General features: G+C 41.8%; 2 protein-coding genes across 2 annotated transcripts; both read left to right on the top strand.

Moving 5' to 3' along the window:
* Nucleotides 1-981: 981 nt before the first annotated feature.
* Nucleotides 982-4,679, top strand: LOC105888940 (protocadherin alpha-8-like). The gene has a single exon (XM_031587327.1). The coding sequence runs from the start codon at nt 1,629-1,631 to the stop codon at nt 4,017-4,019; it is 2,391 nt and encodes a 796-aa protein (XP_031443187.1). The 5' UTR covers nt 982-1,628; the 3' UTR covers nt 4,020-4,679.
* On the top strand, nt 4,674-7,279 carry LOC105896328 (protocadherin alpha-3-like). The gene has a single exon (XM_031587326.2). The coding sequence runs from the start codon at nt 4,723-4,725 to the stop codon at nt 7,120-7,122; it is 2,400 nt and encodes a 799-aa protein (XP_031443186.1). The 5' UTR covers nt 4,674-4,722; the 3' UTR covers nt 7,123-7,279.
* Nucleotides 7,280-13,259: the final 5,980 nt, after the last annotated feature.

Raw genomic sequence — 13,259 nt, 5'->3', positions numbered from 1 at the left:
CTTTTGATTTAGACGTAGAAAACAATGCCAAAGTGTCGTACTCGTTATTAGACAGTTCAACTAAAAGTGGTCTTGTGACATCTTTGGTTAATATAAACCATGAAAATGGTGATATCCTCGCTTTAAAATCGTTCAATTATGAGGAAATTAAAATGTTTCAGTTTCAGGTTAAGGCTACAGACTCTGGGGTTGTAGCACTAAACAGCAACGCTACTGTAAACATTTATATCCTGGATGAGAATGACAACAGCCCCGTGATTCTTCCCCCGTATTCTGAACACGGATCAGTAAACACAGAGAATATTCCCTATACAGCCGAGCCTGGGTACTTTGTGGGCAAGATCAGGGCTGTAGACGCAGACTCTGGATATAACGCGCTGCTTTCTTATCACATCTCTGAACCAAAAGGAAATAACCTCTTCCGAATCGGAACCAGCAATGGAGAAATCAGGACTAAAAGGCGCATGAGCGACAATGACATGAAAACTCACCCTTTAGTCATTTTGGTTTTTGATAATGGAGAGCCTTCATTGTCAGCTACAGTTTCTATTGATGTTGTTGTTGTTGTTGAAGGTACAGGAGGAATTCAAACACAGTTTAGACATGTTCCTGTTAAGGATGACACATTTACGGATTTAAACTTTTATTTACTTATCGGCATTGTCTCTGTATCAGTGATTTTTCTGCTGAGTCTCATCAGCTTGATAGCTGTAAAATGCCACAGGACAGACAGTAGTTTCAGTGACTACAACCCCCCAATGATCACCACACACCCTGATGGAACCTGGTCTTACTCCAAATCTACACAGCAGTATGACGTGTGTTTTAGCTCTGACACACTGAAGAGTGACGTAGTAGTTTTTCCCGCACCGTTTACCCCTGCGGATGCGGAACTGATCAGTATTAATGGAGGAGATACTTTCGGCAGGACACAAACGCTTCCAAACCAAGAGAAGGTAAGAACATTGCCTATTTGTTCTAGTTCGGTTGGCTGAATATCTGCAAAACGTGAAACAGTATTAAGCCTCTCATGTATCATTCTGTGAGGTCCAGTTTGGTATGTGGAGGCTGGTGCTGGTTTAAGAACGCTAAACGGTAACTCTCCATGGCCTTAGCTGATAACCTTTTGAGATGGAAAGTGTTAATCAACGAAATGTTCAACAAGTGCATTTGAATTTACTGCATTGTGTTTCACTGACATATTCCCCATATTGTACATCCACAGTTGATAGAAAACTTTTATAATACAATTGGAAACTTTCTACACATTCGATTAACATTGCAATCTTCATACAATCATTTTCTTTCTTGATATGGCGTCGTTAGGTCTTGAGAGTTTCAACCATAGCAGCATGATATGCACGTTCGTGTGTACAGAATGAGCCGTAATACTCTAACCGAACCAGTTCTCAGCCACACGGTGTCACTGGCGATCTGCGGATAACATTAGTTGCTCGGTATTATGAGGCTCCTCCTTATTTTCGGAAGGGTGTGTGACACGACAGTCGGCTTTGTTCAGTTACGGAGAAAATGCTTCGACGGTGGTCATCATTACTTCCGTGAAAACGTTTATTTCGAAATGCGCAAACACTTTCTTCACCTACATCAAACTATAGTCATTACGGAATATGGCTTGGAAAGGCATCCTGTGGATTTCTGTAATAATTTGCTTGTGGAATGTTGTGTGGGGGCAGACTGTTTATTCAGTTTCGGAGGAGACGAGCACCGGCACCGCAGTTGGAAATCTTGCAAAGGATTTGAATCTGGATGTGAATGAACTAGAGCCTCGTGGATTTGAGATAGTCTCTGGGACCAACAAGAGGTATTTCGACGTGAATGTGAAAACTGGAGTTCTTCATGTTAAAGATAGAATTGACAGGGAAGGGCTATGTGGACGAAGCTTAAAATGCTCATTGGAACTGGAAGCCATTCTTAACTCACCGCTGAATATGTATCGCTTCGAGGTAGACATTTTAGATATCAACGATAACGCGCCAGCTTTTCGCACATCATCTTTGTCCATAAACATTTCAGAATCAGCCTTTCCAGGGCAGAGGTTTACATTGCCTCGTGCCTATGATGCGGATGTGAGTAGTAACTCGGTGAAGACCTACAAGCTGAGCCCGAATGAACACTTCTCGTTAGACGTGCAGAGTGGGGGTGACAGTGTGTCTGCAGAATTAGTGCTGCAGAAAGCTGTAGACCGAGAAAAGCAGAATTTGATAAAACTCACATTAACCGCAATTGATGGTGGAAAACCCTCCAAATCAGGGTCAATGAATATGGTTGTGAATGTTATAGATGTAAATGACAATGTCCCCATGTTCAGTAAACAGCTTTATAAAACCAAAGTCACCGAGAATGCACCTATTGGTACATCAGTGATTACGGTCCATGCTACAGATTTAGACGAGGGCTTAAATGGCGAAATCATGTATTCTTTTATAAATCACGACGATGACAATAATATTGATGCTTTTGAAATCAATAAGTCGACTGGGGAAATCACAGTACATGGGGAAGTAGACTTTGAGAAAAATAATGCAATTGAAATTCACGTGAAAGCAGAGGACAAAGGCTCCAGCCCAAGAGTATCGCATTGTAAAGTTCTGGTAGAAATAGTGGATGTTAACGACAATCCGCCCGTTATATCAATAACGTCTTTAGCTGACCAAGTAAAGGAGGATGCTAAGGCGGACACTATGGTTGGCCTGATAACTGTAATAGATGGCGATGCTGGCCAAAATGGTGCTGTAAAGCTTAGTCTCCTAGAGTCGGTTCCGTTTAGAATACAAAACACATACAAAAACAAATACGCGTTGGTTGTGGATGGGCCGCTGGACAGAGAGCGAGTATCTCAGTACGACATCAGCGTGCAAGCTACAGATGAAGGGAGTCCGCCTCTCTCTAGCACCAGCCGTATTACTGTCCATATATCTGATGTTAACGACAATGCCCCTGGCTTTCTGGAGCCTGTTATTAATGTTTATGTAAAAGAAAACAGTGGCGCTGGTGCTGTGATTTTTACAGTTTCTGCTTTTGACCCGGATATGAATGATAATGCCAAAATAACTTATACATACCTGGAAGCCTCGGGAAAAGGCTTCCCTGTTACGTCTGCTGTGAACATAAATTCGGACAGTGGTGAGATTTATGCCCTTCAGTCTTTCAATTACGAGGAAATTAAATCCTTTACCTTCAAAGTTCAGGCCACAGACTCTGGTTCACCCCCACTTAGCAACAATGTTACCGTGAATGTATTTGTTCTGGATGAGAATGACAATAGTCCCGTGGTCCTTCCACCATATTCTGAGCATGGATCAGTAAACACTGAAAATATTCCTTATTCTGCGGAAGCTGGATACTTTGTGTCCAAAATCAGAGCTGTGGATGCAGACTCTGGATATAACGCGCTGCTTTCTTATCACATCTCTGAACCCAAAGGAAACAATCTCTTTCGAATCGGAACGAGCAGCGGGGAAATCAGGACTAAGAGGCGAATGAGTGATAGTGACCTTAAAACTCACCCCTTGGTCATTCTGGTTTCTGATCATGGAGAGCCTTCATTGTCAGCGACTGTCTCCATTGATGTTGTTGTTTTGGAAAACGCAGATGAACTAAAGACTCAATTTAGACATGTTCCTGCAAAGGACGACACATTTTCCGACATAAATCTTTATTTGTTGGTTGCTATAATTTCAGTATCAGTCATATTTGTACTGAGTCTCATCAGCTTGATAGCTGTAAAGTGCCACAGGACAGACAACAGTTTCAGTGACTATAACCCCCCAATGATCACCACACATCCTGATGGAACCTGGTCTTACTCCAAATCTACACAGCAGTATGACGTCTGTTTTAGCTCCGACACACTGAAGAGTGACGTGGTAGTTTTCCCAGCTCCATATCCGCCGGCAGATGCAGAACTTATCAGTATTAATGGAGGAGACACTTATAATCGGACACAAACACTCCCTAATAAAGAAAAGGTAAGACTGAAAATATGCAGTTGTGCATAAGTTTTGATCTTGATAGTTGTTGAATGTCTCTTTTTCACATTTGATGGCATATGAAATTAATGTATTTTAAGTAATTACATGGTTTTAGCAGTTCCGTGTGAAGTCTCTGTTGCTATTTGGCGATAGAATAAGTGTGCGGTTGTCTCTGTATTTAAAGCAGATTTTTCATGCATCGAATAATGCAAACCAAGGGCTACTGTCCATGGTGCTGGACTTGTACGCTTTTGGTATTAGCATGTATGGAAGCATGCTAACACAGGCATTTTTGCACATTTATCCTGTGATCAACGCTTCATATAGTACATATATGTTATTAACAAATGTTCATTTGGCAGGGTAATAGTTCGCTTTGCTAATATTCCAATATTTATAGAGCAGTAATGGGTGGGCTGTCAGAACCTGTGGAATTGGAGAAACATGGGTGCGTTTTGCTTCATCTGACACATATTATTTCAACTGAAAAAGTTTGAATGGTGTCCACATGGTGTCACCAGCGACCCGCTGTGTAATTTTCGCCTAGTTGTTTCCCGAAGCTCCTCCTCACTTGGGAGGAGTGTCCATGTACTGACAGAAGGCTTTGTTCGGGAGATACGTAAAGATAAAGCTCGGATGTGCAGCTACGCGAATGAGTGTTTGGCTAAAATTATTCACAGCAATGCGTTTCAACACATTTCTACAAACCAATCTCTGCAGTTGACGGACTATGGCGCTAATATCTGACCAAGGATTTCATTTCGGGATATTAATCTCTCTCTTTCTCGGTTCCTGGAGTATTGTGTCCGGGCAGATCGTGTATACCCTTTTGGAGGAGACGAATCCAGGAACAGCTGTTGGGAATTTGGCAAAGGATTTTAACCTTAATGTGCAAGATCTTGAGCATCGAGGATTTCAAATAGTGGATGGACCTTATAAGAGGTACTTTGATCTAAATTCGAAGACTGGTGTTCTCTATGTCAGGGAGAAAATAGACAGAGACGAGGTATGTGTACGGAGCTTAAAGTGCCCCTTAGAATTAGAAGCCATTGTTAACTCGCCTTTAAACATGTATAGGTTTGAAGTCAATGTTTCAGACATAAACGACAACGCACCTGTATTTATTTCGTCTGTGCGTGAAATAAATGTGTCGGAGTCCGCATTTCCAGGCGAAAGGTTTGCTTTGCCCGTTGCATATGACAAAGATGTTGGCAGTAACTCGGTTAGAAATTATAAAATAAGCTCGAACGAGCACTTTTCTTTAGACATCCAGCACGGAGGAGAGAGTGTGTCGGCAGAATTAGTGTTACAGAAAGCCCTGGACAGGGAAAAGCAATCTGTCATACAGCTTACCCTTACCGCTTTAGATGGAGGGAAGCCTTCTAAATCGGGGACAGCAAAAATACTAGTTAATGTTATGGACGTGAATGATAATATTCCTTTATTTAATAAGCCCTTATATAAAGCTCAAGTTTATGAAAATGCACCTCCTGGTGCGTCTGTTATTACTGTTAAAGCAAATGATTTAGACGATGGTGTAAATGGTGAAATAGTATATTCATTCCTCAATCCAGATGATGGTCGTCAGATGCATACCTTCAACATCAACAGTCAAACAGGCGAAATCGTAGTGGCCGGAGACTTAGACCATGAAACAAATCCTGCAATAGAAGTTCGTGTTAAGGCCACTGACAGAGGGCATAATCCTCGCGCTGCATTTTCTAAAGTTCTCGTTGAAGTTCTGGATGTAAATGACAATATTCCTGAAATATCTATCACATCATTAGCGCATATTCTCAAAGAAGATTCGCCTATAGGTACAATGGTAGGATTAATAACTGTTAAAGATGCGGATGCCGGTCAAAACGGAGCCGTGAATCTAAAGATTCTCGGCTCAGTGCCATTTAAGATAGCCCGTACCTACAAAAATAGGTACTCGTTAACGGTAGATGGTCCTTTGGACAGAGAGAAGATATCGAAATATGATATCACCATTAAAGCGACAGATGAGGGAACCCCACCCCTCTCTAGTACCAGTGTTATTGCTATAAGTGTTTCTGATGTAAATGATAACGCGCCGCAGTTCTCAGAGCATGTCATAAATATTTACGTTAAAGAGAACAGCCCCGTTGGCTCCATAATTCACACTATGTCAGCATTTGATCCGGACGTAGACGACAATGCTAAGTTGTCGTACTCACTAAGTGAAATTTCGCAAAGTGTAGCACTTAGCATTAACTCCGTCACTGGTGATTTACTCGCACTGCAATCGTTTAACTTTGAGGAAACTAAAAGCCTTCAGTTTCAGGTTCAGGCTACTGACTCTGGTGTGCCTCCTCAGAGGAGCAACGCCACTGTCAACGTTTTTATTTTAGATGAGAATGACAACTCTCCAGCCATTCTTCCTCCTTATTCAGAGCATGGCTCCATTAACAGCGAAAACATTCCCTACAGTGCTGAAGCTGGTTACTTTGTGGGCAAGATCAGGGGTGTAGACGCAGACTCTGGATATAACGCGCTGCTTTCTTATCACATCTCTGAACCCAAAGGAAATAACCTCTTCCGAATCGGAACCAGCAACGGAGAAATCAGGACTAAAAGGCGCATGAGCGACAATGACATGAAAACTCACCCTTTAGTCATTTTGGTCTCTGATAATGGAGAGCCTTCTTTGTCAGCTACAGTTTCTATTGACGTTGTTGTTGTTGAAAGTACAGGAGAAATTCAAACTCAGTTTAGACATGTTCCTGTTAAGGATGATACGTTTTCGGATTTAAATCTGTATTTGCTTATCGCCATTGTCTCAGTGTCGGTCATATTTTTACTGAGTCTCATCAGCTTGATAGCTGTAAAATGCCACAGGACAGACAGTAGTTTCAGTGACAACAACCCCCCAATGATCACCACACATCCTGATGGAACCTGGTCTTACTCCAAATCTACACAGCAGTATGACGTCTGTTTTAGCTCCGACACACTGAAGAGTGACATGGTAGTTTTCCCCGCACCATTTCCTCCGGCAGACGCAGAACTGATTAATATTAATGGAGGGGAAACTTTCTCCAGGACACAAACACTCCCCAACCAAGAAAAGGTAAGGCGAAGGCTGGTGAACACAGACTGCTGTTGACTGATCGTGTCTTTAAGCATAAACCCCACTGTTTAATACTGTGGGAGCTGTCCATGGTGATGCAGTGTTATCTCTTTTTTTGACTGCACTCTTTAATCTATCTCTCTATCTATCTATCTCTCTATCTATTTCTCTTTCTATCTCTCTATCTATATACCTGTCTGTCTTTCTATCTGCATGCATATACATGTATTCATTAATGTAGACATATGTGTATTTATTTCGGAAAAGGTAAGGGCTGTTCATATCAGAGAGTTAAGAAGTTGTGTTTTTAGGAACCAGTGTCTTAGTACCTCCTCTACTTACCCAGTTAGCTCCTTCTAGGTAGCTCCTGTCTGCACAAGTGGGTGCATATCTAGTTTAACGCCATAACAACTAATACAAGAGTAAAGATGATTTTAAATTAGTGGGAAATGTGATGAAAGGGCTTGGTTTTTAATACAGTCAGTGTTTAAACCCTTATTTGACGAATAGTTTAGTCAGACATGGAAGTTAGGCTACTGTTTTTGGAACGGATATTGTATTTGGTTTAAATGACTAAAGAACTAATTAAAAGTATTTTGTGGCAAACATCTACAATATATCCAGACGGTGTCACTAGCCGTCCACAGTGTGAACAACAGCTTCGACTCCTCCCATTCTGAGCAGGAGGGGCTTGGTGTTGCACAGGGCTTTGTTCGGGAGGAGGATAGTGCGGTTCTGAGCTCTCGACGTCAACGGAGAATGTATATTACTGAGCCATGTGTTTCTTTTCTATAAAAGAGTTATAGCAGCTCATTGTAAATATTACGGGAATATGCGGGACCAGGAATATCGTCCGTGGATACATGCTGTATTGTTGTTTCATCTTTGCAGTGTTTCGTTTGGACAAACAGTATACTCTGTCTCAGAGGAGACAAATACGGGGACAACGGTCGGGAATTTAGCGAAGGATTTAAACTTGGATATAAAGGACCTTGCAATTCGTGGATTTCAAATAGTATCCGGACCTAATAAGAGGTATTTTGACGTAAATATTGGAACTGGAATTTTGCAGACAAAAGAGAGGATAGATAGAGATGAATTATGTGGGCGAAGTACAAAGTGCACATTGGAATTGGAAGCAATTGCTAACTCACCTTTGGCTATGTATCGTTTCGACGTTAATATTTTAGATATTAATGACAATCCACCCATATTTCCTGCGACAACTGAATATTTGAATATTTCTGAGTTAGCCCTTCCAGGAGAGAGGTTTACATTACCTCAAGCACACGATGCGGATGTGGGTAGTAACTCCGTGAAAAGCTATAAGCTGCAGACAAATGAGCACTTCTCCCTCGATGTGCAGAATGGGGAAGAAAATGTATCCCCTGAGTTAGTTCTCCAGAAAGCCTTGGACCGAGAAAAGCAGCCTACTATAAGTCTTATATTGACGGCTTTTGATGGCGGAAAACCACCAAAATCCGGAGCATTAAAGATTCTTGTCAGAATACAAGACGCCAACGACAACATCCCGGTTTTCAGTAAACAGCTTTACAAAGCTCATGTGTCAGAAAATGCTCCTAAGGGCACATCTGTTATCACAGTCCACGCTACTGACTTAGACGATGGTCTGAATGGCGACATTATTTACTCATTTGTTAGGCGAGACAAAAGCAAAGACATAGATGCGTTTGCAATCGATCCAGATACTGGTGTGATCACTGTCGAAGGCGATATTGATCACGAAACAAATAGTGCCTTTGAAATAAGAGTCCAGGCTAAAGACAAAGGTTCAAACCCACGAGCAGGATATTGTAAAGTGTTGGTGGAAATTGTAGACGTCAATGACAATGCACCTGAATTATCCATAACATCTTCACTTAACACGGTGAGAGAAGATGCTAGGGTGGGGACAATGGTGGGATTGATAACAGTTAAAGATGAGGATACTGGTCCAAATGGCGCTGTTAATCTCAAAATACTTGGCTCGGTTCCGTTTAAAATTGAGAATACATATAAAAATAAGTACTCTCTATTGTTAAATGGGCCTCTGGATAGAGAGAGCGTCTTGCAGTATGACGTCACGGTCACAGCTACGGATGAGGGGACTCCTCCTCTCTCTAGCAGTACTATTATTACAGTACACGTTGCTGATGTTAATGATAATGCACCGCGTTTTCCAGACCCCATCATAAATGTGTATGTGAAAGAGAACAGTCAGGTCGGTGGTGTAATTTACAAGGCTTCTGCTGTTGATCTGGATGTAGACGATAATGCTAAAATATCATATTCATTACTCGAGGGCCCAATGAGGAGCTTTCCTGTGACATCTGCCATTAATATAAATGCTGATAGTGGTGAGATATATGCCCTGCAGTCATTCAATTATGAGGAAATTAAAACCTTTCAGTTCCAAATAGTGGCAAAAGATGCTGGTGTCCCTTCTCTGAGCAGCAACGCAACAGTACATGTATTTATTTTAGATGAGAATGACAACAGTCCAAGCATTCTCCCTCCATATTCAGAGCACGGGTCCGTTAATTCAGAGAACATTCCATATAATGCGGAAGCTGGATACTTTGTGGGCAAGATCAGAGCTGTAGACGCAGACTCTGGATATAACGCGCTGCTTTCTTATCACATCTCTGAACCAAAAGGAAACAACCTCTTCCGAATCGGAACCAGCAATGGGGAAATCAGGACTAAGAGGCGAATGAGCGATAACGACCTGAAAACACACCCGTTGGTCATTTTGGCTTCTGATCATGGCGAACCGTCGATTTCAGCTACTGTATCTATTGACGTTGTGGTTGTTGAAAGTTCCAGCGACATCCAGACACAATTCAAACATGTCCCAAGGAAGGATGATACTTTTTCTGACATGAATTTATATTTACTTATCGCCATCGCTTCGGTGTCAGTGATCTTTTTACTGAGTCTCATCAGCTCGATCGCTGTAAAATGCCACAGGACAGACAATAGTTTCAGTGACTACAACCCCCCAATGATCACCACACATCCTGATGGAACCTGGTCTTACTCCAAGTCTACACAGCAGTATGACGTGTGCTTCAGCTCAGACACACTGAAGAGTGACGTAGTAGTTTTCCCCGCACCATATCCGCCTGCGGATGCAGAACTTATCAGTATTAACGGAGGAGACACTTATAATCGGACACAAACACTCCCTAATAAAGAAAAGGTAAGACTGAAAATGTGCAGTTGTGTGTACGTTTTGATCTTGATAGTTGTTGAATGTCTCTTTTCACATTTGATGGCATATGAAATGAATGTATTTTAAGTAATTACGTGGTTTTAGCAGTTCCGTGTGGAATCTATCTGTTGCTATTTGGCGATAGAATAAGTGTGCGGTTGTCTTTGCATTTAAAGCAGATTTTTTGACTATAGCTTTTGTACCTTAGTGTTAGTTCATGAACCGAATAATGCAAACAAAGGGCTACTGTCCATGGTGCTGGACTTGTAGGCTTATGGTATTAGCATGTATGGAAGCATGCTAACACAGGCATTTTTGCACATTTATCCTGTGATGAACGCTACATATACTGTAGTAGGAACAGATGTACTATACATTTACACGCTATTAACAAGTGTTCATGTGGCAGGGTAATAGATCAGCTTGCTAATATCTCCCATTAAGATTTCCAATATTGTAGAGCAGTGATAAAAGATTCAAGCTGTAACAAATGTACAAAGGGTGTTTGGCCTGCGTTTTTCTGGTCAACATCTAAATCTTGTTAAACATAGCTTGTACGCGCACAGCTAAACAGCAGTAATGAGTGCAATTTACGAACAATGATCATCATCACAATGATTTACTCCTTCGTAAATCTGGTCCCCACATATTTTATGTTGGGTCATACTTGGTTGTATTCTCAGCTTTGCGTTTTGCAAGTGCATTCTGGGGAAGTGGTGCAATTCAGGGTTGCTTTTTACTTAATCGGACACATATTATTTCAATTGAAAGTTTGAATGGTGTCCACATGGTGTCACCAGCGACCTGCTGTGTAATTTTCGCCTGGTTGTTTCCCGAAGCTCCTCCTCACTTGGGAGGAGTGTTCATGTCCTGACAGAAGGCTTTGTTCGGGAGAGACGTAAAGCTAAAGATCGGATGTGCAGCTACGCGAATGAGTGTTTGGCTAAAAGTATTCACAGCAATGCGTTTAAACACATTTCTTCAAACCGATCTCTGCAGTTGACGGAGTATGGCGCTGATATCTGACCAAGGATTTCCTTTGGGAATATTAATCTCTCTCTTTCTCGGTTCCTGGAGTATTGTGTCCGGGCAGATTGTGTATACCGTTTTGGAGGAGACGAATCCAGGAACGACTGTTGGGAATTTAGCAAAGGATTTGAACCTTAATGTGCAAGATCTTGATCATCGAGGATTTCAAATAGTGGATGGACCTTATAAGAGGTACTTTGATCTGAATTCGAAGACTGGTATTCTCCATGTCCGGGAGAAAATAGACAGAGACGAGCTCTGTGTGCGGAGCCTAAAGTGCCCCTTAGAATTGGAGGCTATTGTTAACTCGCCATTGAATATGTATCGCTTTGAAGTAAATGTTTCAGATATAAACGACAACGCACCTATTTTTATTTCGTTTGTGCATGAGATAAATGTGTCGGAGTCAGCTTTTCCGGGAGAGAGGTTTTCGTTGCCAGTTGCGCATGACAAAGACGTTGGCAGTAATTCGGTTAAGAATTTTAAAATAAGCTCGAACGAGCACTTTACTTTGGACATCCAACACGGAGGAGACAGTGTGTCGGCAGAATTAGTGTTACAGAAAGCCCTAGACAGGGAAAAACAATCTAACATACAGCTTACCCTTACCGCTTTAGATGGAGGGAAGCCTTCCAAATCGGGGACAGCAAAAATAATAGTCAACGTTATGGACGTGAATGATAACATCCCCGTATTCAGCAAGGTTTTATACAAAGCTAAAGTTCATGAAAATGTACCCCCTGGTACTTCTGTTATCACTGTTAAGGCAAATGATTTAGATGATGGCCTCAATGGTGAAATAGTGTATTCATTCATCAATCCAGGGAATGCCCCCCAGATAAATACATTCATAATCAATAGCCTCACCGGCGAAATCACAGTAGCCGGAGACTTAGACCATGAAACAAATGCTGCAGTAGAGATTCGTGTTAAGGCCACTGACAGGGGGCATAATCCTCGCGCTGCTTTTTGTAAAGTCCTAGTTGAAGTTATTGATGTAAATGACAATGTTCCTGAAATAGCTGTCACCTCTTTAGTAAATTCCATCAAAGAAGATTCTCCTATAGGTACAATGGTAGGATTAATAACTGTAAAAGATGTTGATGCAGGTCAAAACGGAGCTGTGAATCTAAAAATACTTGGCTCAGTGCCATTTAAGATAGCCGGTACCTACAAAAATAGGTACTCGTTAATGGTAGATGGCCCACTGGACAGAGAGAAGATATCCAAATATGATGTCACCATTAAAGCGACAGATGAGGGAACCCCACCCCTCTCTAGTACCAGTGTTATTGCTATAAGTGTTTCTGATGTCAATGATAATGCACCGCAGTTCTCAGAGCCTGTCATAAATATTTATCTTAAAGAGAACAGCCCTGTTGGCTCCATAATTCACACTGTGTCGGCATTTGATCCGGACGTAGACTACAATGCAAAGTTGTCATACTCTCTAGGTGAAAATTCGAAAAGTGTAGCACTTAGCATTAACTCCGTCACTGGTGATTTACTCGCACTGCAATCGTTTAACTTTGAGGAAACTAAAAGCCTTCAGTTTCAGGTTCAGGCTACTGACTCTGGTGTACCTCCTCGGAGGAGCAACGCCACTGTCAACGTTTTCATTTTTGATGAGAATGACAACTCTCCTTCCGTTCTTCCTCCTTATTCAGAGCATGGCTCCATTAACAGCGAGAACATTCCCTATAGTGCCGAAGCAGGATACTTTGTGGGCAAGATCAGGGCTGTAGACGCAGACTCTGGATATAACGCGCTGCTTTCTTATCACATCTCTGAACCCAAAGGAAATAACCTCTTTCGAATCGGAACCAGCAACGGAGAAATCAGGACTAAAAGGCGCATGAGCGACAATGACATGAAAACTCATCCTTTAGTAATTTTGGTCTCTGATCATGGGGAGCCTTCTTTGTCAGCT

This window comes from Clupea harengus, chromosome 20 (genome assembly GCF_900700415.2).
Source record: "Clupea harengus chromosome 20, Ch_v2.0.2, whole genome shotgun sequence".
NCBI lineage: Eukaryota > Metazoa > Chordata > Actinopteri > Clupeiformes > Clupeidae > Clupea > Clupea harengus.
Note: the sequence above shows the minus strand (reverse complement) of the source record. Positions and strands in the feature narration are given on the sequence as shown.

What these genes read in the sequence shown, in the direction of transcription:
- LOC105896328 (XM_031587326.2), top strand. Translation starts at nt 4,723, where the DNA reads ATGGCGCTAATATCTGACCAAGGATTTCATTTCGGGATATTAATCTCT.
- LOC105888940 (XM_031587327.1), top strand. Translation starts at nt 1,629, where the DNA reads ATGGCTTGGAAAGGCATCCTGTGGATTTCTGTAATAATTTGCTTGTGG.